Source organism: Anarhichas minor, unplaced genomic scaffold (genome assembly GCF_050575085.1).
Source record: "Anarhichas minor isolate MPS153535 unplaced genomic scaffold, ASM5057508v1 ptg000010l, whole genome shotgun sequence".
Taxonomy (NCBI): domain Eukaryota; kingdom Metazoa; phylum Chordata; class Actinopteri; order Perciformes; family Anarhichadidae; genus Anarhichas; species Anarhichas minor.
This window is the reverse complement of record NW_027466456.1, coordinates 4,702,704-4,727,963: the sequence shown is the minus strand read 5'-3', so window position 1 is coordinate 4,727,963 and position 25,260 is coordinate 4,702,704. Positions and strand designations below refer to the sequence as shown.

The following is a 25,260-nucleotide window of genomic DNA, read 5'->3' as shown; positions in this document are numbered from 1 at the left end:
GCATTAGTTGACATGTTGGGGATTAACTGTGGAACTCAATACCGTGTCTAGTTCACTCATTCCTTGTCAACACAATGTTCCTTTCAGGCTTGCTCTGCCATAGAGATGACGCCTGTATCAGTAACCCCTGCAGAGAGGGTTCTCATTGTAACACCAACCCCATCAGTGGCATGTTTAACTGTAACTGTGCACCTGGGTATGTAGGTAGCACCTGCAACATCGACAGAGACGAATGCAGCATTGGTGAGAAAGATAACCTTCTAACCACACATAACATGTACCTCTGCCAGTCTGTTCTGCTTTCAAGCATGCCTATTTCCTCTTCATCATCAGGTACCAACCCTTGCGAGCACGGCGGTCAGTGTGTGAACACCGACGGCTCCTTCACATGTAACTGTGTGAGGGGTTACGCTGGGCCGCGCTGTGAACAAGACGTCAACGAGTGCGCTTCGAGCCCCTGCCAGAACGACGGCACATGTCTGGATCGCATCGGGGACTACACCTGCATCTGCATGCCTGGTACATTCCCTGAGAAATTATGAATTACCTTACATTTTAAGCAGTTTTATCAGACGGTCTGTTCCAAATGAGCTTCAAAGAAGTGCAGCATTTGAAAGGATTACATTTTATCATCTAAATCTGAAAGATCCAGAGGGATAAACACTATTATGATACATGTGCCACATTGTATAATCCGAACAAGTGCTGGGAATTCATAAGAAAATTATTATAAAATGTTGGAAAATATGTCCTACCTTTTTTAATCTCATTCAGAGCTGTTACCATTTTTTATCCTGCTAACAAATAGACAATGTTTGAGCAAAAACGTGACTTCCTTGGTGGAGATGACACCACAAGGTTCAAATGAAATTATTTAAACACATAAAGTCCGTAGCGAAATCATAAAAACTTGTTTCTCGCCATGCAGGATTTGAGGGGACTCATTGTGAGGTGGAGATAAACGAGTGCATCAGCTCGCCCTGTCTGAACCAGGGGAAATGTCTGGACCAGGTCAGCCGCTTCGTCTGCGAATGCCCAGCAGGTTAGTACACGCGTAGCTATGTTCATGTATTTTTCAGGTTTCCGCACAATCAGAGTGAAAATGAATTGGCTTATGAAGTCCGTCCTGTCTTTTAACGTGTGTGTTTGTTATCATGCTCATCGTGTTGTTCTGTTTTCAGGCTTCAGCGGTGAAATGTGCCAGATCGACATCGATGAGTGCTCCAGCACGCCCTGTTTAAACGGGGCCAAGTGTATCGACCGACCCAACGGATATGATTGTGAATGTGCTGAAGGTAAAAAGGAATAAACACATGTTAAATCCTTGTTCTAATGTGTCGGGCCTGCTCTGCTATTGTGCTATAAAGTAGTAAGTGGTAGACTGCATCACTTAATCTGAAATAGTCACTTGATCCATGACGCAATAGCCTAAGAGAAAATGTCCTTCCGCAGGCTTCACCGGTCTACTTTGTGAGGACAACATCAACGACTGCGTACCAGAGCCATGCCACCACGGTGTGTGTAAAGACGGCATCGCCACCTTCTCCTGCGAGTGCCAACCTGGATACACGGGCTCCATCTGTAATATCCAGGTCCAGGAGTGCCACAGCAACCCATGTCAGAACCGAGGACGCTGCATTGACCTGGTCAATGCCTACCAGTGTAACTGCCCACCAGGAACCACAGGTAGATACTTGGTGTGCTACAAAAAAAAAAAAATCATTGCCTGTATAGTGAGACAAGTTCATTCTAATTTATTCTTCAAAGAAAAAAAGTGTCATTTGACATAATGGTACGTAAGTGATGCAGTTGTACAACTCTCTCACCTGACAAGCCAGTAGCCTCTTTGTATCTTCCATGGCACTAGTGCGAGAGGAGTTTCAGACACTTTCTCCTCAAAAATACTGCCACTGGGTTTTAAATACAGCTCTTTGCTACAGTAACCATACAGACTGAACTATAAACGCAAAACATTGTTTGAGTTCTCGATCATCCGGCACTTTAGACCGAAGGATAAATTAACTCCGAATCTTATTTGAAAGAGTCTGAGCCAGATCACATTAAGGTGCTCCTGAATGTAAAGACCCCCCATCCCCCATGTCTAGAGCTTCCTGTGTAACTTTCGATGTATAAACTGGAGAGCGCTTGTGTGTACAGCAGTCACAAGTCTGGGTCCAGTGGTGCTACCCACGTTGCTCTGTGGATTAATAGGCTCAGTTCAGTACGCTGTACCACCCTGAGACCTGGTACTGAAGTCTGCACTGTCCTCACTTAACCAAAACTGCCTCAGCTCAGCCTGTCAGCTCTCATTTTCTGGTTTCATGCCCTCACTTCCCCTCTTTAAATGTTCCTTTTTCCTCTCTCTGTCTAGTTTTCTCTTTCATCTTTCTGTCACTCATCCTTTTCCTCTCTCTTCTTCTCTCCCACTTTCCTCTAATGTTATCCTTGATAGATTTATAACTATGCCACACTCTAGTTGTAGTGGGCCATTAAAGCTTTTTGTTAACATTTCTCACTTCTTGCGGAACTACATTTTTATGGAGTCTTGCTCCCCCCGGTGGTAAATTACTTAACTGTCACATTTTGTAACAGCCGCTTGATCCGCTTCTCCTCTTATGCAACTCTTCACTCTGTGTTTTTGGTGTGCTACTTTTAAATCTGAGCAAACGCACAGTCAATTAAAAATGATTAAGCACATAAACCTGGCTATTGTTGCCCTTTGTGAATTTATGTTTTTTTCTACTCAGGGGTGAACTGTGAGATCAATGAAGATGACTGTGCCAGCAACCCCTGTGAGAAGGGAGAGTGCCACGATGGCATTAACGAGTACAAATGTGTGTGCACCGCAGGATATACAGGTACGTTTTGCTAAGATACCCCAGTAAAGCTGATATTTGGATGCTGTTACTGAAATCAACAGGATAATCAAGAATGAATTCCCTCTGAATTGCTCTCTGACAGGACTTAAATGTGAAGTGGAGATCGACGAGTGTAACTCAAACCCGTGTATGAGTGGGGGAAGCTGCCTCGACAAGATCAACGGGTTCTACTGCCTGTGCCCGCCCAGCACCCACGGCCCTCTGTGCCTCTCTGGGACCGACCACTGTGCTCCTCAGCCTTGTGAGCACGGAGACTGTATTGAACAGCAACACGGGTACGTTGACCTCATACTGCTACTCTGAAACGCTATGTTCTGAGATACAACTATCCTTACTATTAAGGTTGCACCGATGGATTGGACACCGGTCATTATTGGGCGATATTTGTTCAAAATAGTTTGGTTGGTGGTCTCTATAAAGGCTGTCAGAGAAGCTGATCAAATGACGCATCAAACACACAAACAGCAAAACTCGGCACATGCCGTTCAGACAGAACGCGCTGCCACAGCAATAGGTTTGGCCCAAAAACCAGCTGCTGTTATTATTATTATTATGTGGCTAATTTCTCCTCTTTAAACTCGTGCTGGCCTTTCTCTTGTGTAAAGGTATCGTTGTGAGTGTGAAGCTGGCTGGGAGGGACAACAGTGTAAGCAGGAAAAGGACGAGTGCCAGCCCAGTCCGTGCCAAAATGGTGGCACCTGTGTGGACCGACACAATGGCTACACCTGTCAGTGTCAACCTGGATTCAGAGGTAATGATGTCAATTAACATATTTTAACACTGCATTTTTTTAAGACTTGGCAATCAATAGAGTAAACGGCACTGAATTTTAAATAATACATATTTGAATCACCCCTCCTCTCGTATTAGGTGTGAACTGTGAGAAGAACACAGATGAATGTGCATCCGGGCCCTGTCTGAACCAAGGCATTTGTATAGACGGAGTCAACACTTATTCCTGCCAATGTAGTCCGCCATTCACAGGTTAGTGACATCACACTTCCACCACATCAACATCCACTTATTAGCATGCAACCGCATGTCTTTGTAGCAGCCAACTGAGTACCCTTTTTGCTTGTTTTATCATTCATAAAATGTGTGCTGTGTTGAAATAGGTAAATTCTGTGAGGTGGAACAGGTTCCCTGTGCCTCTCATCCGTGTGAGAGGGGAGGAGTGTGCCGTCCGTCTGCAGACTACACCTCCTACACCTGTCGATGTCCTGCTGGTTGGCAAGGTATGTGCCTGTCTGTGAGATACGTGTCCGTCTGATTGAGTTTGTGTGGATGTGAGTCGAGATAGAGGGAAACTATGAGACAGTGTGCCTGAGAGCAAAGTCATATCTAATATTAGGTATTACTGCTAGATTGATACCGTGCTAATGTGTTGTTGTTTGGTCACAATCGTGTAGGTACACGCTGCAGTGAGGATGTCGACGAATGCAGGAAGAGCCCTTGCAAAAATGCTGGTCGCTGCATGAACAGCCCGGGCAGCTACACGTGTAAATGTCAACCTGGATACAGCGGACACAACTGTCAGACAGACATTGACGACTGCTCACCAAGTGAGTTTCACTTTCAACTAATTCACCTCATTAGTACCTGAATGCACCCAGTGGTAGCCTCACCTCTGCATTTATGGACTATGGCGACTAGTCAACTGCTGGTGGATTGTTCGTTGATAACCTGGAGGATTTGTTCAATCAGTAAATCAAGTTTTTGTTCATTGAAAGTCTCTTTCCCCTCTCTCTCTCCTCCCCTCTGTAGGCCCATGCCTGAACGGAGGCTCTTGTGTGGACGATGTCGGGAGTTTCTCCTGTGACTGCCGCCCCGGTTTTGAAGGGGAGCGCTGTGAGACCGAGGTCGACGAGTGTGCCAGCCAGCCCTGCAGGAACGGTGCCGTCTGCCGGGACTACGTCAACAGCTTTGTGTGCGAGTGCCGACCAGGCTTTGATGGAATCAAGTGTGAACGCAACATCCTTGAATGTACCGAGAGGTGAGTCGTTCATTCGAAGCACGAACCATAAAAGCTCAATCGTTCTGTTCTTCTGCAATGGATTCCTCCTGGATGATTTCTACTGCATCTCCTGCAATTATCTGACGGAATATTTGCCTGATATGAGGGTGAATCAGCCATTGGTGCTGGCAGATTGTGTATCTCATTAAGATGTATGCCATTAATAGGTTTTTTTGTTTGCTATATTCAGTTTTTCCTTTTATTAAAGTAAACTCAGCACCCTGGACAGTCTGTAGTCACCACTTTGTTTTCCTCCTTCCTTCCAGCTCCTGTCTGAATAATGGGACTTGCATTGACGACATCAACACCTTCTCTTGCCGTTGCCGTCCTGGTTTCTACGGGACATTCTGTGAGTACGAGCAGAATGAGTGCGACTCTCATCCCTGTAAGAATGGAGGCACCTGCACCGATGGCCTGGGCACCTACCGCTGCACCTGCCCTGTGGGATACAATGGACAGAACTGCCAGGTATAGTGTTTGTGCGTCACCGCAAGTGAACGGTGTGGGTTTGCAGCTAATGTGCCTGAGCTGGGTCCTACAGTATGCGTTCTTAGCCATTTAATATTTATACATCTAATATAATAATCTATGTAATTTCATATTTAACATTTATAACAAGGGTCACCAACCTATTTGAGACTGAAAGCTATTTTAAAAGAGTAGAACATAATATGGAGGGTACTCTATTGATATAATCTTTCCAAATAATTAATTTGCTCGGTTTACCTTTAAGTTATAAATATTATGTCTACATATTTTGTCTGTCAATGTTAACTGATTACTGTTAATGATTCCTCACAATCATTATTAGTGTTTTAACACATGATCATAGGAAAACAGAGAAATCATTAAACTTATATATATATATTTAAACATGTATGATTTTTCTGTTAATCAAACAATATCACATTTTTTGCACAAAATTGTATGTCCACCACAGCGTTTTTCCCAGCTAAAAAACGCACAAAAAACCAGGCACACAAAAAAAACACAGCTCGGAGCGCTTGAGAAGCTTTGTTTGCGCCTGATATTCCCACTATTATTGGGTATATTGAATAAGAAAGTTGGTTAGGTTAGATGCACCAAACTGAAAGTATGTAACTCAAGAAGGTGGCTGGATGTGGTGCAGTTCCTTCTGTCTGTGTAACATTTACAACCAACTGCAACTCTCTCTCTTTTTGTTTCTTTTTTTGCAGAATTTCGTGAACCTCTGCAGCCAGGTGCGCTGTCACAACGGCGGCACCTGCTCTCAGACGTCGACCTCCTGGACCTGCCACTGTCAAATAGGATGGACGGGACATTACTGTGATGTCCCTAACATGTCCTGCCAGGACTTTGCCGCCAGGAAGGGTGAGGCCCTACAACACAATATTTAGTATTTACAATGAAAATGTAGTTTCCTGCCTACAGTTGTATCAGACAAACTCTTACCTTATGCACATATCTTCACATTCTTTTATTCACTTTATGTGCCTCCTTTACCAAATCTAAAACCATTACCAGGTCTGGAGGTTGAAAACGTGTGCAAGAACGCCGGGCGGTGCTTGAATGTGGGCAATTCCCACCGGTGTCAGTGCCAGCCAGGATACACGGGCAGCTACTGTGATGAGATGGTGGATGAGTGCCAGTCAAACCCTTGTCGCAACGGAGCTACATGCAAAGACTATCAGGGCACATACGAGTGCATAGTAAGTACATTGTCAGCTGTTTGTGTATGTATGTGTGTGTTGGTGGTTTGTAGGTTTTAAAGCTTTTACATTTCACGTTAATACTAAGCCCCCAAGGCACACGATGAGCTAACCTCTGTCTCTCGCTCCAGTGTAAACCAGGCTACCAGGGGGTGAACTGTGAGTATGATGTTGATGAATGCCACTCGAGGCCCTGCCTCCATGGAGGAACCTGTATCAACCTCATCAACCGCTTCACCTGCGCCTGCCCACCCGGAGCCCACGGTAAGTCTGCATATCACATATGTACACACACACACACACACACACACACACAGGTTGATGAAGTATTCAGAGAGCAGATTATACGCTTTATTTGATACCTCGAGTGATATCCGTCTGTCCACTGCTCTGCAGGGCTCCAGTGTGAAGTCAACGAGGATGACTGTGCCCCCAAGCACGGCTCCTTTGAACCTCGCTGCCTGAATGGAGGACAGTGTGTGGACGGCGTGGGCCGTTACACATGCTCCTGCCCTCCAGGATTCGTTGGGGAACACTGTGAGGGGGATCTCAATGAGTGCCTGTCTGCGCCCTGCCACGCCGCCGGCAGCCTCGACTGTGTGCAGCTGGTCAACGACTACCAGTGCCGCTGTCGCCTCGGATACACCGGTATGTTCGTATTACCCGCTCCAAGGGGCATAACAGCACCATATTTAGTCGTTTTGTATGTTAGAACAGCAAGGCATCCGTGCTTTTGTGTTAATTGTTTCAATAATAAAAGATTTTTTGGATAATCCTGCAAAGGATTTGAGTTGTTAATTGTTATTTCTTTCCCAGGTCGTCATTGTGAGTCCATGGTGGATCTGTGTCTGTCTAAGCCGTGCCACAAAGGTGGCATCTGCTCTATGAACATGAGCTCAGTCCATGGCTACACCTGCTCCTGTGTTCCTGTAAGTTTCTTCAATGTCACTCTATCATAAGATAAAGTGGTTTCAATCGATTTTTCCTTTTTTTTTATGCTTGCTTTCTGAATACCACCTTTTCTATTCATTTCTCTTTGCAGTTGTTGTTTTCCCGTGCACTCAAATTTATTCATAATCAGTGTGATGCTATACTTTTAAATTAAGGTCTTGATTGACAGTGCTGTGCTTGTGAATCTTCAAATAACTATTTAAAGAGACAAATAACATATGCATCATTTTGCCTTTTGTTCTGTGTTTGGATTTTGGCGCGTATGCCACAAAGTTCACAATGTAGAAGAAGCGACATAGCTGGCTGTGTTGTGAGAAAAAAAAGACTTATTTTGTAGGACTATCAAAGATTGTGTTTCAATTTCTCTGCACAAAAAAAAACGATCAATACCAGTTCCTCCATTTTCTTGATAGGTTCACATTAGTGTTTTGGCTACCGCACATCCCTCCAGACTTGATTATCAAACAGCGAATGTCGAAAGTGATACAATCCCCCAAATTCCATAAAGTCTTCAGCAGAACACATCTTTAGTGTGTTTTTGATGCTTAATCACTTAAGTCTCAGAGGGTATTGGATCTATTTCATTAATCTGTCTGCTTATAGAAAAGATGAATTGTTAATAGATGTACTGATCTACTTCAGAAGATTATAGAAGTGGACAGGTGGCTGACGTTACTACCGAGGTGTTTTCTTACTAGAACATGAATCTCTTCACACTAAATCCTTGTTTTTCTCGCCACTAACTTCTCGCTCCCTCTCTTATTCTCACGCTTGCTTCAGAGGGCCACACCATGGCTCAGGTATAGTAGACGAGCAGCAGATTTGCAGTAGAACATAGATGTATATTAGTTATAGTAGTTTGTTTCTTTAAAAGTCAGCTGCAACGTTGTATTGGCCTATTACAAATGTGTAGCCAAGCCTTACTTTTTGACTATATTACTGTCCCACTTAAACAAGGTGTTATGTTTTATAGGGCTTTACTGGGTTCAACTGTGGCGAAATAGAGGGCTACAGTTGTACAAAGCTACGTTGCCAGAATGGCGGTCGCTGCGTGGAGTCACCTGGCCACCTGTACTGCCAGTGCCAGTCAGGCTTCAGCGGACCACACTGTGAGAATGAACAGAGATGTCCATGGAACTGCCAAAATGGAGGAACCTGCATCAAAGACCTATCCAACCCGTACCAGTACAGCTGCCGCTGTCCGATGCACTTCTCGGGACCATACTGTGACAACAAACTAATCACGCCACGCACTCCAACGTGCCCCTATCTGCAGTGTGAGCAGCATTCAGGGGATATGGTGTGTGACGATCAGTGTAACAACCACGAATGTCAGTGGGATGGAGGCGACTGCTCGCTCAACTGGCACAATCCCTGGGTTAACTGCGACGCCAGTGTTCCCTGCTGGGATCTCTTTAAGAATGGCCAATGTAATAAGGAGTGTGACAACCCTGGGTGCCTCTTTGACAGCTTTGAGTGCCAGGAGACCACATCATCCTGCAAGTATGTGACCCTTTTCTTTATTTTGTCATTGCTGTTGCAGTTGCGTTTACAGTCCAAAACATTTTGAAGCCAAATGACGAAACACCCACCCTCATTGTACTGTGTATTTTCAGGTATGACAGGTACTGCGCAGACCACTTTGGGAACGACATCTGTGACCAGAGCTGCCACACGGAGGCTTGTGGCTGGGACGGCCTGGACTGCTCCACTGACACTCCAGCCATGGTGGTAGGTGGCACGCTGATCATCGTGGTCCGGCTGCAGCCTAAGGAGCTGCTTGGAGACATGAGGGGTTTCTTGCGCTCGCTGGGAGCCCTGCTGCACACCAACCTGCAAGTTAAGCTAGATACAAATAAGAAGGCAATGGTTTACCCTTACTATGGGGAGGAGCATGGACGACATATACAGAAGAGCAGAAGCAAGCGGGAGCTGGAAGTTATTGGGTAAGAATAGTTAATGATAGGGTAAAGGCTCTTCCTTTAAGCTCTCTTATAATACTCGCTTAAAAAATGAACAAACTGCATGTCATTTATAGTGTTTGAATTTTCACATCTGCGCAGATCTGAGGTGCACCTGGAACTCGATAACCGTGAATGTTCCCAGAGCTCTGCCCACTGTTTCTCCAACATTAATGAGGCCGCGTCATTCATTGCAGCAGCACACATGAAGGCTGAACTGCCTTACCCTCTGGTGTCTATTACAGGTACGTAGGCCAGTCATCCAACAGTTAAACCTAAATCAAATGAAGACTAAACAACTGGTATTAGACTTGTCTTTCTATTCTCCAGCTGAGCCTCCAGATGACTCACCAGTTCCAACGCCTCTGATGTACCTGGTTGGAGTGGCCGTGGTTATTATTCTGCTGATCCTTGTGCTGGGGATGCTTGCAGCCAAGAGGAAGCACAAACATGGCGCCCTGTGGCTTCCTGATGGCTTCTTGGCCAATAAGAATGACAAAAGGCGAGAGCCTGTCGGACAGGATGACTTTGACATGAAGTGAGTGGATATACAGACCAAAAGCTTGTGTTAGAGAATATTTAAAACAAGATATATTATAACAGCTACTGTTATACTGTTCATACCAGAGTAAAATGTAGATCTTGGGGAGATGCGGCCATGCAAAGTGAACAACTGCTAATGTTAAGAAACGTTTGTGTACGATACTTTACGTTAAATAGCTGGATGAGCTCAGATGCATCAGCAGAAGACTGTGGTTGTGCTGTCCAGCTCCCAGTGATCAATACTACTGTTTGATTGAGTGTTAAGCAGAACCAAATGGAAATGTTGCTGTTGCTTAAACTTTTGTCTTTTTTTCGTACCAAGGAATTTCAAGACCCAGGATGCCATGATGGATGGAGTTCAGAGTCAGAGGTGGCTGGAAGACGAGGTCCCACCCAAGAAACAAAGAGTAAGTGAATTGAGAGAGAAAAAACAATGGTTCAAAAAGAAAGCTGATGGATTGGAGTAGTTTAAATTCAATTGGGTAAGGACCATGAGGAAAGGTTTTTTTTTTGTGAATGTTGTTTCAAGTTTTGTTGCTTTTTATAGACTGAAGACAAACCCTTGCTGCCCATCGCTATGGATGGAGGTGTTGACCGAAGGGAGTGGACCCTGCAGCATCGCAAGGCTGCTGACATCTCGCTCACTCCCCCACAGGCCGACCTGGATGCTGACTGTCTGGATGTTAACGTCAAGGGACCTGGTGAGAAGAACAAAATACTTATAAACTTCTAAATCTGATCAACTTCAAGAACTTCCTTATATATTCCTTTTCTTTTCTTCTCAGATGGCTTCACCCCACTGATGTTGGCATCGCTGCGTAATGGTGGAGGCCCGGACTGCAGCCTGCATGGAGGAGAAGAAGAGGAGGAGAGCGGAGGAGATGAACCAGGGCCGAGTGTCATTTCAGACCTGATCGCTCAGGGTGCTTCTTTGATGGCTCAGACTGACCGTACGGGAGAAACGGCGCTCCACCTGGCTGCCCGCTACGCCAGGGCTGATGCTGCTAAGAGACTGCTGGACGCTGGCGCTGATCCCAACGCCCATGACAACATGGGCAGAACTCCTCTGCATGCTGCCGTGGCGGCTGACGCCCAGGGAGTCTTCCAGGTGAGAAAAAACGGTTTGATCAGAATCGGTTATTACTTGTATAAGATTACTTGTGAAATCTGCATGACTTCTATTCTCTTTCATGTACTTTTTCCATCGTATCTCAAGTGTCTGTATCTTTTGTCTTCTCAGATACTGATCCGTAATCGTGCAACAGAACTGGATGCCCGGATGAACGACGGCACTTCTCCACTGGTCCTGGCAGCCCGGCTAGCTGTGGACGGCATGGTGGAAGAGCTGATCCACTGCCATGCTGACATCAATGCTGTAGACGACCACGGTGAGCAAACTTTTCATATATCTAGTCTTCCTGGGGAATGCTTTTTTTTTGTACTGTAAGTCTGGTGTATGAATTACAGCATATCATGCACACTTATTCGGATTACGATATTGCTCGTATTGACGCTGCAGTATTAGTATGAAGAATTATGCTGGTAGGTAAGCAGGACAAGATAATTAGACCCGTCCATGCAAATTGCACGTGTTCATGGTAGTAAACCTTTAAGACACTGCTATGCTGGCTTCAGTCCTTGACTTGAAGAGCTCTGATTATTAACAAAAAAATACTTATGAATGGAATGTAACAGAAAAACAAGCTAATAGTTATTTCATTCTGTTTAACATGGATGTTCTTCTCTGTCTTTTCTCCCCGTCCAAACATTATAGGCAAATCTTCTCTTCACTGGGCAGCTGCAGTTAACAACGTGGAGGCCACACTCGTGCTTTTGAAGAACGGAGCCAACCGTGACATGCAAGACAATAAGGTTGGTTCTTTGTTTTCATTTATGATATTTCTAACCATAGTTCCTTAGATTGTGTGCTGATGAAAATGACTCAGGTAAAAGTTCAAGTCACTCATTACACTACTAAGGGAAGTATCTGGAGGTAAATTGAATCTATATAAAACGTGCCCATCAGACTTTTTTTCAGAGATACATTTTAAATTGAGACTTTGCTCAAAACAGATCTTTTGTGTATTAAAACCCGCTGCCTGCTGTGTTTCCTTCAGGAGGAGACCCCTCTGTTTCTTGCAGCCAGAGAAGGCAGCTTTGAGGCGGCTCAGGTTCTCCTTGACCACTACTCCAACCGCGACATCACCGATCACCTGGATCGGCTGCCCCGCGATACCGCTCAAGAACGCATGCATCACGACATCGTGCGCCTGCTGGACCAGTACAATTTGGTTCACAGTCCACACAATGGCCCGAACCACATGGGCGGAGGAGGAAACGTTATGTGCGGGGCCAACGGAGTGGGCTTCATCGGCATGCGCCCCGGGCCCCAGGGGAAGAAGAGCAGGAGGGGCGGAGGTGGAGCGAAGGTGGGAGGCGTTGGAGGGGGAGCGAAGGAGCTGAAAGACATGAAGGCAAAGAGAAGAAAGAAGCCCGCTGGAGGAGAGGGGCCGGGTGTAGGTGCTGGAGTGGGAGGAGGAGGTGGCGGAGGAGGAGGAGCAGGAGGTACAGCAGGAGGGAACGCGAATGGCGTCAAGGCAGCAGCAGGACTTCCAGAGAGCTCTGTCACCATGTCACCCGTTGACTCCCTGGAATCACCGCACTCGTACACCGGCGACGTGTCCGGCGCCGTCTCCACCACGGCAAACTCCCCTCCCCTCCTGAGCAGCCCGACCTCCAGACCAATGCTGCCGCCCGTCAGCCACATGCTGGGACAGCAGCCGGGCTGGGTGGGCATGACCAAGCACGGCTACGGCGGCCACATGTTCGGCCTCGTGTCGCACCAGATGGGGGGATCTCACCCGGGCATGGGCCAACACCACGGCCAGGGCCCGATGCTGACTCCCATGAACGTCACCATGAGCAGAGAGCAGCTGCCGCCCATTGTCACGTTCCAGATGATGGCCCCTGGAGGAGGCCAGGCCATGCTGAAGCAGCCTCAGCCGGGGCAGGTACAGGTCACACAGTCCCAGGGCCAGAACCAGAATCAGGGTCACTCCCAGCAGGGGCCAGGCCACCTCCGATGCCCCCAAGGTATGATGTACCAGATGCCTGAGCAGATGAGCATGGCGCACGGGCTCTCCCACGCCCTGCAGCACCCCCACACCGTCAGCCACGGGGGCCACGGCGGGATTGAGGGCCAGTCTCGGCCGCTGCCCTCCTATCCGCCCATGCAGAGCCCTGTGGATAAGTACCCCACTCCCCCCTCCCAGCACAGTTACACCACCACTGGCTCAGAGGGCACCACCCCGGGCCACTCTGCCCACCCACCCAGCGAGCACCCGTATCTCACCCCCTCTCCCGAGTCCCCGGACCCTTGGTCGTCCTCTTCGCCACACTCCAACTCGGACTGGTCTGACGTCACCACCAGCCCCACCCCTCTGGGGAACCCCCACCACGCACTGCCATCTTCGCACCACACACACATTCCAGAGCAGATGCAGCTGCAGCCGCAGTCGCAACAGATGCAGCAGGCCTCTCAGCAGCCTCAGCTCGGCAACATGCAGGTTTTTGCGTAGGCCGCCCGGAGGGAAGCATAAACAGACTGACTTTGGGGTTCTGTTTAGTTACATAACAACACGTGAACTCGTACGATGCTCTTTCTCGTGTCTCGTTGATTCTCTTTCTGTTCTTCATTATAGTAATCGGTCACTTCCCCTTTCATGTTCTCTTCTCCTCTTTGCACTTACGAAAACTATTTGCATAGTTTCTAAAAACGTCATAGAGTATTATCGGCGATATCAAAAGTTCTCACTTCCAGAAAAGAACGCAGTTAGCTGTCCGTCACGAGATAACATCAGTTTCCATGTAGATCCTGGGATCCCAGCCGAGCATCCTCTGCTCTCCGTTGCCGAAGTCAAGACTTTATTTTTTTGGCCTTTGGCACACAAACTGTTTTATTGAGGGATCAACGAGGAAGTGCCAACCAGATGGCGGCCGGCTGGTGTTGCATCAGACAAACAGACTGTTCAGATGGACACTGAGACGGGGCGGAGGACGTTCTGCACTGATATTGTCTAACAGTGTCACTTCTTTCTGCTATACGCCACCCTTATGTGTAGTTTAATGTGATTAGCCTGCCAATACTAACCCGTCGTCGCAACCGTTCACTCTACTTTTTTAATACGATGGGTCACATTCAATTGATGCTTTCATTTCAGCAAAACTACCTAGTTGTTGCCTTATTGTTTTTTTTATTCATGCATTGTTTTTTAATGTGCTAAAGGGGGAATTTTATAAAATGCTGTCGCATGACTAGAAAGACAAACATCGAGTAAATTACAGGTTAAATAGAAATGCACACACACGTGTGCATGTTGTTACTAAATGGCTCTACACTTGTGCTAACAACGTAAATGTATTTACTGCATCGGTTACAGTTGCTAGATATTAGTGTTTCCCGTCAAAACGTCTGAACACACAGAAGGTTCAATAAATGCGTTTTTTACTTGCATGCAGTCGGAGCACTGAGAGCAGAGTATGTGTCGAAGAAAGTTACTGTTACAGAAAAAACAAGAGAAAGTTACTGTGGATGCAGTTACACCGTGTCTTGCCACAGACGGTACCACTATATCTCACGTGTTGTTGAGGGATTAATTAAGCTTGACAAACTTTATGCAAAAACATACATTAGTTTTAGTATGTTGTATGATGAAATGTACATAGACTTACAGCACATTCTGCTTGTTATTACTGAGCTCGATTCGGCAAAGACATGTTGACTTTAAAACGTCTGTTTCTGTTTTTTTTTTTATATGAATTCTGTTCGCACTTCTCGAATGATCCTGAATGTTACAGAGGTGCATGTTTTTACTTTTAAACGGCCTCCTTGCTAAATGTTTTCTCTTTTCAAAAATCATTTATAACCAGTTTTGCCTTTTGCTTAATTACAATCAGTGTATCTCTGCACCTTTTTAATTGTAATGATTCATAAACCAAGTCTGGAGGTGAGTAAGGTTTGATAAAGTATTTGTTTTTTTTGTCTTCCTTCTTAAAGTTGACGTTGATCATAGCTTTGTGTGACTGCTCTGTGAACACAGACAATCATTCACTGTTTTGTTTTTGAAACTTCAAAAAAGAACATCAGTGTCTCTTTAGACCAAATTATTATTATTTTTTCTGCCAAAAAAGTACATCATGTCCAAATGTATCAGTTGTTGCCCTTGTTTTGATAGACGCATGACACACATCCGATACCAAGAAATGTTTGGGTTTGAATTTCTACTGCAGTTGTGTCTGTGAACAAACCACACGATTCACCGGGGCGTGTCTCTGTCCTAATGATGTCCTAGTTTACCAATTCATGTGTACTGTTGAAGTGTCAGTCAGCCTTTTTATTTACAATTGAGCAAGTCAGTTCCCATTCATATGCAAGGCCATGTGTCTATTTTCTGTATATAAAATGTTTTTTTGTATTGTACTTTCCTCTGTTAACCAAATAGCCTATAATATACATGCCATATGAAGTAGTTGTCACCATGTTTGTAAACGGTAGATGAACTAAAACTGATGAAAAAATAAGTTGTCAAGAAAACCCAAATGATCAACCAAATGTGCTTCCTGAAATAAAGCCCAGATCTTCGTAGACTTTTGCTTTTGTCTTTTTTGTGTACAGTGTATTTTTTAAGTTCAGATACAAATTTAAATATGACACAGATAGAATTAAAACGGATGAAAATATGATACTTTTTGAAAGTATAGAAAAAAGATTCAGGACAGCAACTTCATTCCATCAATGAATTTTCCTGCTTCATCTGGGTACAAAATACAGGTTTGATGGGTAATCGGATAATTTGATGGATAGCAGGTTGTATTTTACTAAAAAATAACACCAGTATTAAACTAATACTGTCATCTATTTTATTCTTATTATAAATGCTTTCATTTTTTCTGTTTTTACCAAGTGTCTTTGAGTGCCTTTTAAAGCGCTATATAAATAAAATGTATTATTATTATTACCTTTTAAAGCCTTGGATTCAATATTTTCTATCCTATAAATCTGTATCTTTCTGATATTTAAAATCAAATGTGTGGTTCAGCCTTGCACACTCAACACGGCTAATATCATGGACAGTGCTCTTTAGTACAATGTTAAGATATTGATAACACTAATTAAATACATTACTACAGTACAGAAACAATGTTCCAGACAGAAAAACGACTCTTGGCTTTTTTCCACCATTGTTTCACTAATTGCAACTGGATGTTCAATTAAGATAAGATAAGATAAGATAATCCTTTATTAGTCAATTAACTGTTTACATTCAAATATACTAATGTGGTGTGACTTTGGTCATAGATGTTTAGTTGTTATTCGTGGGGCTTTGTTATCCCACAGTTAGTTCATTCTCCAGCTTAAGATAAATACGAGTGTTGCAGTTCTGCTGCCGGTCCAGCAGGAGGCGCTGGGTCGCACAGGAAGCTTTGGCAAAAAACAAAAAACAAAGACGAGGAAGAAAGCTGTGCACGGAAGTCATTCAGGATTTTACATGCCTGAGGTTATTTTTCTTCTCTTCTGCAGACTTTCGCGGTATCATTTACTCTTTCCTTCGGCCGTTAGTTCGAACTTAATTGCTCTTAACGATGCGGCAGTCGACGTGGAGACCCCGGTAAGAGAGTTAAGCGCAGACGGTTGGATCTCCAGTCCGGGTCAATGGACGAAGTGCTGCTGTTTTGACAGCTGGGTTGAGCCTCCGGTACCTGGTCCGTCTGCCCGAGAGAGAGCTGCTGAGAACAGACACGAGCCCAAGTTTAAACCAGTTATTTTACAAATATCTACGTCCGTGGAGCAGCTTCTTCAGCGAGTGTGAATGTGAGTAAAAACCTCTTTCTGTCTCTAAAAGTCTTTTTTTCCACTTCTCACTACGGTTCTGTATTTACCTCCTTACATTTCTAACTATTTGAACCGTGTCTTTATATCCTCTTTTTTTTCCTGTGTCCAGCCTTTCACCGACCAGGGGTCATGGCCTCTTCCCGGCTGAAGTACCTCTCTCTGGGCGTGCTGGTGTTCCAGACCACCTCCCTGGTGCTCACCATGCGGTACTCCCGCACCCTGCAGGCCGAGGGCCCGCGGTACCTGGCCTCCTCGGCTGTGGTGGTGGCCGAGGTGCTGAAGATCCTCGCCTGTGTGCTGCTCGTCTTCAAGGAGCACAGTGAGTGCAACCTGAACACACTGATGTCATGTCACCACAATCACCAGCACCACTGTACAGTGTTAGAGGCTGGAACCAGCTCGTGTTTGCCCTTTTTGCTCAAATTAATGAAGGAAATCTTCATTCAAATATCAACATTGTCATTTTCACTTTCAGCCCAAACTATGACATGATTTTAATATCTGCTAATATCCATAAAACCTTGTTAAACAAAAAAAATTAATAAAAAGACACCAATATGACATGAAAAAAATTGTTTTAAACTTTTTTTTTAAACAAGTAATCCAAAGTAGTCGCGTGTTAAATGTAGTCGGAACAGAAACAGCCGCTAAACACACGGTCTAAAAAGGGTGAAATTATGATATCCAAATAAATATAAATCCAAATTGTTCTGATCACAGAATACAGTAATAATAACTTCAATACTCTAATCCGACCGGACTAAAAATGGCCCAGTTATATAACTAGACAAACCTCCCTCACTCTGTTGATCAGGTTTTTCCTCATTCTACTGAAGCAAGAAGGTTAAAGTGGTTTGATGTCTTTCAATTACACTTCTACTTCGAGTGACCAGATAAAATCAGATAAACCTTCTTGAAACGGTGCCAGAGCTGGCGAACTACTAGAGCACCACTTCAGAAAATAATGGTGTCTTTACTACCAACCACTTTTACTTCACGCGTATCGAAAAGAACAAAGTGAAAACCCTGCGCTGCTCTGTCATGTTTGCTTTAGTATTATCACAACCCGGATGAAAGGCTGCAACATGAATGGGAGACCGGACGACTTAAAGGTGATAAATAAGCACATTTATTTACCTAAACTAAACAAACGTGGAGCGTCGGTAATGTCAGGATGTGTGAAAATGTCTGAAACAAAACAGCCGCCGTCCGTGTTCAGGTGCTCAGTCTTTGTAGCTGGCACTCCCACCAGGATCAGGTGTGGCTCATCAGCTGACGAGCAACAACCTGAACTACAGTAAGAGACGGCAAACAGGACACAGACCCCGAGTGGAAGGGAGGCGTGGTCACAGTATGAACATGCAGATCTCATACAAAGACCTCAGTACCCAGTCAAAAAGACAAACTTACTCCACAGCTAATTTTAGATTCTCTACATCCTGTCAAAGCTGACTGGATTCATATTCGTCCAGCGGTCTAACCAACTCACCAACTGTCGTCATTCTTCAGATTACAGCATGCGGGCCCTGAACAGCATTCTGCGTCAGGAAATCACCCAAAAGCCCATCGAAACGCTGAAGCTGGCGATCCCCTCTGGGATCTACACGCTGCAGAACAACCTGCTGTACGTCGCCTTGTCCAACCTGGACGCAGCCACCTACCAGGTACGGCCGACTCACAGCACGCACGGAAGCCATAATGTGTCTTTATGAGCCCCTTCAGCAATCGGCACACCCTTTGTTCATGCAAAATGTAAGGTTTGTATCCCTTTGTCTCCACCAGGTGACGTACCAGCTGAAGATCTTGACCACGGCTCTGTTCTCGGTGTCCATGCTGGGCCGCCGGCTGGGCGTCTACCAGTGGCTCTCGTTGCTGATTCTTATGGCCGGAGTGGCTCTCGTGCAGGTCCGGTACAGCTTCTCGTCTGTTCACTGCTAAATGGAAATCACATTATTTCTCCATTGTCTAGAAATAGGCCACATAACATCCTCGCTGTGGTTCCGCTTGATAGAAAAATAACTGTGAGCACATCTCAACAATGTCTGATTCTCCCACATGGAGGACCGAGCACGCCTCCATGTGAAAAGAACACGAAGCATCAAGTTCAATATTAAACAAGTATATTTAAAATGACTCAAATATATATCATAAATCATCTAAAAATACAAATATCCCAGAAACTATTACATTGAAAATATATACAAAAAAAGCTAGAAAAAGAATAATAGATCGTATGTTATATATGGGCCATATGTCTATATTATTAATTTATTATTACCAATATATATTATTAGTCCAAAAGAAAGAAAAAGATAATTCAGGAATACAGGCACGTTCTGTACAAATACCTACATATTGATTACAACACATAAGAGGTACAAGATACACACATTTGATTGATAAAATATCATTTATAGAACAAAGACATTTTCTTCGTGACTTTGTGCTCTGAATATTTGCTTTAGACATTTCTTCCCTATTCTTTGTCGACTCCGTTGTAAACTGTGGACTATGGAATCTCACCTCGTGTAGATTTAAGGGAGTTCTCTGTATTATTCCTCTACCTCTTTGCACTCGGGTTGCCTCTTTTATTCCTGTACAGAATTAAACTGAAAAACATTAGGAAATCCATCTCATTAGTGCCTTTTTATATCTAAAGAAGAGAGAGCGAATGGGGCCGGTTCTGTAGGTGTCACTTTGTCTAATTAAGCGTTTCCTCTGCTGTGTGTTGGAAGTGTGCCTATTATTTTAATTAACTCTGTGCTCTCTAGTTTCTTCTAGTGGCCAGATAAAGAAAAGAATGTCAGTGGGAGTTATGTGGTTATTGAAATGTTAGATAAATAAAACAAAATAATGACGCCTCAACTGGAACGTTGAATAAATATCGGCCACCAGTGGTTACGAGGGACGTGCCGATGAATGATGAAGTGTGAGATCACCTCCTCCTCCTCCTCCTTGGCAAAACAAAGAAATTGCCAGTCATTTGCTATTACTCCGGATGTGATCTTAATCTTGGCTGAGACAGAAGCACAATAGAGGAGGAGGAGGAGCCGAAGATACACCTTCATAAGTCTACGAATTGATACAACTTCCTCATTGTCTCTGGATTTTCAAGGTTTACGCTGTTAGTTCTCACTCAGCAGGGTTTGTTTTTGTCGACTGGAGGAAGTAAAGAGGTGGCAGGCAAACAGCATCTTGTTCCAAAACGTGATCTTTTGTGGGTTTATCCAAAGAAAAAGTGCAGCGGAATACTTTTCTGACTGTGCACGAGCAGAGATCGTCACCTTTTTTTTTACTTTTTTGCATGAACACCCATTTTTTAGCTTACTGCAGCACATAACGCAGGAACTCGCAGTCTGCAGCATTTTAACAACTTAGTGAAGCTGTGAAGATGCCTGTTGTATGAATTTCAGTTACCCAGCCTCCTGACTTCAGACAGAGTGTGGTTGTCAACCGTTACAGAGAGTTCAGGCCGTACTAAGTACGTACTTGTAGTTTCATTGGCATATTTATTCATTGGATGATACAACCTTAGAAGGTAGTGCTTTGCATCATCTCCTCTTCAAACCGGGTGTGTGTATAGTGCTGTTTCCTTTTGCAGCACTTAAATAAATAGTTTGACATTTTATGAAAAATGCTGATTCATTTTCTTGCCAAGAACTAAATAAGAAAACGCATAACACTGTGCTATCTGTCCCTTAAAGGAATACTGCACCCTCAAAAGGATCATTTGTGTATCAACTACTCACCCCGTGTTACCTTGAACTTGTTTTTCTCGCATACCTCCACATGAACGGAGAATCGGATGTTTTGTTGTTGTGAAACGCGGCCCCCATTCACTTCAATTTATCAAGAATTTTCATTTTTTGATTCTCCGTTCGCCGTGGAGGCCTGCGAGAAAACGAGTAATTAATATACAGATGGTCATTTTAGTGGTGAAGTATTCATTTAAATATTATGCTCGTAGAAGGTTAGACTGGCTTTTCTTTTTTTATTCGTATGCTTTCTCAACTTTTGTCCACTTCTAGGTTTAGAGATTTCATATTTTGAGCAAAAACTAAAGGTCCACTTACTAGCTTTCTACCACATCTTGCAGTCTTCCTCAGAGGGATGAATTTGCTTTCAGTAGATGGCTTCTGGGATGATTTTTGTCATTGTTATTACGTGACGACAACTAAGCTATCTTCATCTGCTGAAGGAAACCGCTTGACGCAGTTGATCTATCTGGAAAAAGCTACTAAATTAACCTTTTTTTTTGGCCAAACTACTGTTTCCACTTTCTAGCTCGAGGTTTATTACAATCCAAGTGTTTCTCTTGTGTTTGCAGTGGCCCTCTGAATCCCCAGCGGCCCCGGAGAAGGATGCCCTCTCTACAGGCTCCCAGTTTGTCGGTGTGACGGCAGTTCTGGTGGCGTGCTGCTCCAGCGGGTTCGCTGGCGTCTACTTTGAGAAGATCCTAAAGGAGAGCAAACAGAGCGTCTGGGTCCGCAACATTCAGCTGGGTCAGTATTCCTCCATCAGCCGAATCAGTTATTCTTCACATGAAATGTAAGTTCATGACATTTAATCAATGCATGTCCATCAACAGAAGAACAATGTTGTGAGATGTTGTCGAAAAACCAATTGAAAAAGTCGCTCGCTCCATGTTCTGTAGTGAGCTCTAAGTTTCCTTTCTTTCCTGTGCAGAGAGCCAGCTGGGCTCTTTACCTCCGATATGTTTCTGTTAAGATGAATGTTCCTGTCTAGTTTATTTTTACCCTGGAGCGTGTGAGGCGTGTGTTAAGTCTCCTGCGACTCCTGGCGTGAGCTCGGAGCTTTTTCACCTGCATTAAATGTTGGAGCCTAGATCTGCAACGAGAGCAGAGTCGAAAATGCTGTGCATGTTTTTGTTGTTGTCGTAAAAGTGATACAAGAAAATGTAAAAACAAGAAGGATAAAGGAATTCGTGTTAGTTACAGCCTTGTTTGGAAAGTACAGGAGATAAGCAATGTAGTTGGAGTACATGAATATTAAAGGTGTAGTTTGATATTTTCAGAAAATGCTGATTTGGCTTTCTTGCCGAGAGTTTGATTGATATCGCACTCACGTGTGTGTGTGTGTGTGTGTGTGTGTGTGTGTGTGTGTGTGTGTGTGTGTGTGTGTGTGTGTGTGTGTGTGTGTGTGTGTGTGTGTGTGTGTGTGTGTGTGTGTGTGTGTGTGTGTGTGTGTGTGTGTGTGTGTGTGTGTGTGTGAGTGAGAGAGTGTGAGAAAAAAAAGGTACAGACAGGAACAGTGGCTGCACAGTTGCAAATCTACAGTTCACAGTAACTAATAATAATAATATTACAAACAACAATAGTGTGAAACAGTGATATTTTTTTAACACGCTAAACTAAAGTTCTGTCTTAACACACAGCAGTCTAGTTCTCTCTTAAACTGAATTGTAAAAAGTTTAGTTTTATTTTGATGCGACTTCAGGATGGAATCCACAGACTGATCTTGTGTGTGTGTTTCCAGGGCTGTTTGGGCTGGTGTTTGGTCTCTTTGGGATGATGGCCTTCGACGGGGAGAAGGTGAAGGAATCGGGAATGTTCCAGGGATACAACACCATCACCTGGACTGTCGTAGCGCTGCAGGTAAACGCTCACATCAAGCCGCTGCAACAGATTTCGACATATTTAATTACCACAATAGCTTTGCAATTACGCAAGACGCAGTCACAAAACTAGTCGAGTTCGAAGATGTGGTCTGAGCGAGGGCGCCGTCAGTAAGAGGGTAGGAAATGAGAAAGAGGGCCACTTTAGGCCCCTGGCCGGATTTGCCGTGATAAGAAGGCCTTCAGGTCAATATGTTTTCCCACCTAACTGTCAGACATATTATCAAGCCTCTGGGGTAACAGACTCTTTAGTTCATGAATCAGACTCCCTCTCGGACCGTTCAGGTCATGCCTTTGTCCATCTGTGTCCGTGTGTTTGTTTCTCTAGGCGCTGGGTGGTCTGGTCATAGCAGCGGTCATCAAGTATGCAGACAACATCCTCAAGGGCTTCGCTACATCGCTCTCCATCATCCTGTCAACTCTCATATCGTACTTCTGGCTGCAGGACTTCGACCCCACTGGGTAGAGGAAACAGTCACTACCTCTCCCTCTGTCTCTCTTCTGTTTTTTTTTTTTTTTTTGTTATGTCTTTGCTTTCCTTTCTCATAACCACTATTTCTCGAGCTGACGCTGTTGTCTGCTGTCGTCCACAGCGTGTTCTTCCTGGGGGCCATTCTGGTCATCGCAGCCACTTTCCTCTACAGCTACGAAGGCAGGCCAGCCCCCAACCCCAGCAGGGCGTAGGACACTCGGGGCTTTGACTCTACAGCAGCAATAGGAGGTCCTGTTGAAGCGACAAGACGTGGAGTTGAAAGGACAGAGAGCTGGAGAAAAAGAAGGGGAAAGGTCTTTATCATATATAATAAGAGGAGGTAAGTAGGTTGGGGACGGAGGATGGGAAGAGTGGAAAAAAGACAGTAATAAACAAAAAGCAAGCACAACGCTGTGATGGGTCTCACACACCAAAAGTGCCTGAGCTGAGAAGGGTAACCAATGAGAACAGAGAACCGTGGCGGAACAGGATTGTATGTTTTTCTTTGTTCCTATGTTTACGGATGTAGATCCGGAGAGCGATTCTCGGCAGGACCGACTGATTGTGTTCATTTGAGCCTGTTTGGCTGCTTGTCACTGTTACTGCCGCATCAGTCACACCTACACAACGATAAAGGATTAAAGGGGCAGACAGGCAGAAGTTTAAGATGTACTGCGATTTTTATCCAACATTGTTGGACCTCAGAGGTGCAGTGTTTAAGACTCTTGAAAGGTCTTTTTTTTTTTTTTTGTCCCACTTTGAGCTTTCAAAGTACGTTTTTCGCCATTTTCCCCTGAAATAAACATTCCCAGTCATTGTTTGCTGTAAGGTTGAGGTCACACGTGCAAAATTTGCATCTTTACTTGATGTTCAACCTATAGCAAATCAGTATGTGTGTGTGTGGTTGACCCCTCTTGGCACTGCCCACATTCAGCAGGAATATTGCCTGCATTTGCACACGTGTGACTGTGCACTACAGCTATGTACAATACCACAGGCTCTAACCAAGCCCTCAAAGCAGCCAATTACAACTTTCGGGGCCATTGGGCCCAAAATGACCTTTTCCCATAGACTTCCATTGGGAACGTCTATCAAATTCCCAGTGCAAACACTTAAATAGCTCTTATTTGAATCATTAGGTCCTAAAATTCACTAATGGCTGAATCCAGAGTTATTTTGCTTCCTCTGTTCGTGTGAATGAGCCTGAGAACGAGGCTGGAAGGCGGGGCTAACAGAAACACTTGTGCTCTTGTTCTATGGGCCATATGGATACGGCAGATCTTTTTTTTTGCCAACCGCACCACTGATCAACTTCCATAGCAATGAACGAGGCCCCGCCTCCAACGCTGTGTCCAGTTCTCCTGATGCATCTGTGGCTCTAACAGGTTTAAGATGCCTGGGAGGCATAACTCACCGTTACACCATGGTAGTTGCAATCACTAGTGCAATCACAGTTGCAAACTAGTATTGTTTCCTCAATGACGCCTCCCGTGTTACATTTTATTCAGCTATTTTTGGAAACTGCTTTTATTGCCAGGCAACATATAGTCATTGGGACATCTTTGAGACAATACGGTGTCAGAGTTACGGTATGACCGGTCTGCCTGTGTCTGGCGGAGTTCATGTATCATCTGGGAGTAAGAATCAAAAGCTTCAGGAATAAAAACTAATTAGAAAACCAGTTGAAGGGCGTAACGTCAGCTGTTTGATTTTTTTAAGTGATTATTTTGTACAATTTGAAATTATGTTAACCTGGGGCGTAAATGATCACCATTTAAATTGTAATCTAAATGAATTATCTGTGTAACTTATTCATTAATTAATTTGGCTTTCACGTGACTTTTCAAAGCCACTGATTATAAACTGTGTCCTGTGCTCGTGTTACAATATATGCTGTTGATTTTGTGGCAAAGTTAATCAAAAGTGAACTGCCTGAATTATGATTGCGTCAGACATCTGTGGAGCATTATTTACATCTTGGAATGTACATTTTGACCGGTGTTTTTCTCCTGGGATGATTTTTTTATTTTTTTCCATGGGATAAAGCGGGTATAATTAATAACTTTATTGTTTTGATTACCAATATGTCAATGTTTCATAAAAGAAAAATGTTTCCTAGAACTATTCTGAATGTGTTATTGCGTTGTGTCTTTTCTACACTAAAACGAGCACAATTATATCATGAACAGCTTAATCAAAAGTAATCTGGACAAAATATTCTTTAC

The 25,260-nt window shown here is 44.3% G+C and overlaps 2 protein-coding genes across 2 annotated transcripts in view; both read left to right on the top strand.

Annotated features, from left to right (window-relative positions):
* The window catches only part of notch2 (notch receptor 2), a 38,443-nt gene extending 24,696 nt beyond the window's left edge, over nucleotides 1–13,747 (top strand). Inside the window, exons 8-35 of the mRNA XM_076087709.1 lie at nucleotides 88–243; nucleotides 334–519; nucleotides 929–1,042; nucleotides 1,182–1,295; nucleotides 1,453–1,686; nucleotides 2,748–2,858; nucleotides 2,962–3,154; nucleotides 3,485–3,630; nucleotides 3,750–3,863; nucleotides 3,995–4,114; nucleotides 4,289–4,441; nucleotides 4,644–4,872; nucleotides 5,160–5,361; nucleotides 6,090–6,243; nucleotides 6,397–6,581; nucleotides 6,713–6,845; nucleotides 6,978–7,229; nucleotides 7,398–7,510; nucleotides 8,506–9,035; nucleotides 9,149–9,478; nucleotides 9,596–9,738; nucleotides 9,824–10,031; nucleotides 10,359–10,443; nucleotides 10,584–10,737; nucleotides 10,822–11,144; nucleotides 11,277–11,424; nucleotides 11,811–11,908; nucleotides 12,154–13,747. Of these exons, the coding sequence (XP_075943824.1) occupies nucleotides 88–243; nucleotides 334–519; nucleotides 929–1,042; nucleotides 1,182–1,295; nucleotides 1,453–1,686; nucleotides 2,748–2,858; nucleotides 2,962–3,154; nucleotides 3,485–3,630; nucleotides 3,750–3,863; nucleotides 3,995–4,114; nucleotides 4,289–4,441; nucleotides 4,644–4,872; nucleotides 5,160–5,361; nucleotides 6,090–6,243; nucleotides 6,397–6,581; nucleotides 6,713–6,845; nucleotides 6,978–7,229; nucleotides 7,398–7,510; nucleotides 8,506–9,035; nucleotides 9,149–9,478; nucleotides 9,596–9,738; nucleotides 9,824–10,031; nucleotides 10,359–10,443; nucleotides 10,584–10,737; nucleotides 10,822–11,144; nucleotides 11,277–11,424; nucleotides 11,811–11,908; nucleotides 12,154–13,614 (6,389 nt within the window). The 3' untranslated portion in view covers nucleotides 13,615–13,747. The remainder of the gene's footprint in view (nucleotides 1–87; nucleotides 244–333; nucleotides 520–928; nucleotides 1,043–1,181; nucleotides 1,296–1,452; nucleotides 1,687–2,747; nucleotides 2,859–2,961; nucleotides 3,155–3,484; nucleotides 3,631–3,749; nucleotides 3,864–3,994; nucleotides 4,115–4,288; nucleotides 4,442–4,643; nucleotides 4,873–5,159; nucleotides 5,362–6,089; nucleotides 6,244–6,396; nucleotides 6,582–6,712; nucleotides 6,846–6,977; nucleotides 7,230–7,397; nucleotides 7,511–8,505; nucleotides 9,036–9,148; nucleotides 9,479–9,595; nucleotides 9,739–9,823; nucleotides 10,032–10,358; nucleotides 10,444–10,583; nucleotides 10,738–10,821; nucleotides 11,145–11,276; nucleotides 11,425–11,810; nucleotides 11,909–12,153) is intronic.
* Nucleotides 13,748–16,533: 2,786 nt separating this feature from the next.
* Nucleotides 16,534–25,156, top strand: slc35a3a (solute carrier family 35 member A3a). The gene is made up of 8 exons (XM_076087707.1): nucleotides 16,534–16,907; nucleotides 17,038–17,247; nucleotides 18,438–18,592; nucleotides 18,711–18,833; nucleotides 21,256–21,430; nucleotides 22,425–22,543; nucleotides 22,892–23,025; nucleotides 23,157–25,156. Exons 2-8 carry the CDS (start codon nucleotides 17,058–17,060, stop codon nucleotides 23,245–23,247), a joined length of 987 nt encoding a protein of 328 aa, XP_075943822.1. The 5' UTR covers nucleotides 16,534–16,907; nucleotides 17,038–17,057; the 3' UTR covers nucleotides 23,248–25,156.
* Nucleotides 25,157–25,260: the final 104 nt, after the last annotated feature.

What these genes read in the sequence shown, in the direction of transcription:
- slc35a3a (XM_076087707.1), top strand. Translation starts at nt 17,058, where the DNA reads ATGGCCTCTTCCCGGCTGAAGTACCTCTCTCTGGGCGTGCTGGTGTTC. An exon ending in CCGGAGTGGCTCTCGTGCAG is followed by an intron (nt 18,834 to 21,255) that starts GTCCGGTACAGC and finishes TTGTGTTTGCAG; the next exon opens with TGGCCCTCTGAATCCCCAGC. An exon ending in GGACTGTCGTAGCGCTGCAG is followed by an intron (nt 22,544 to 22,891) that starts GTAAACGCTCAC and finishes TTGTTTCTCTAG; the next exon opens with GCGCTGGGTGGTCTGGTCAT.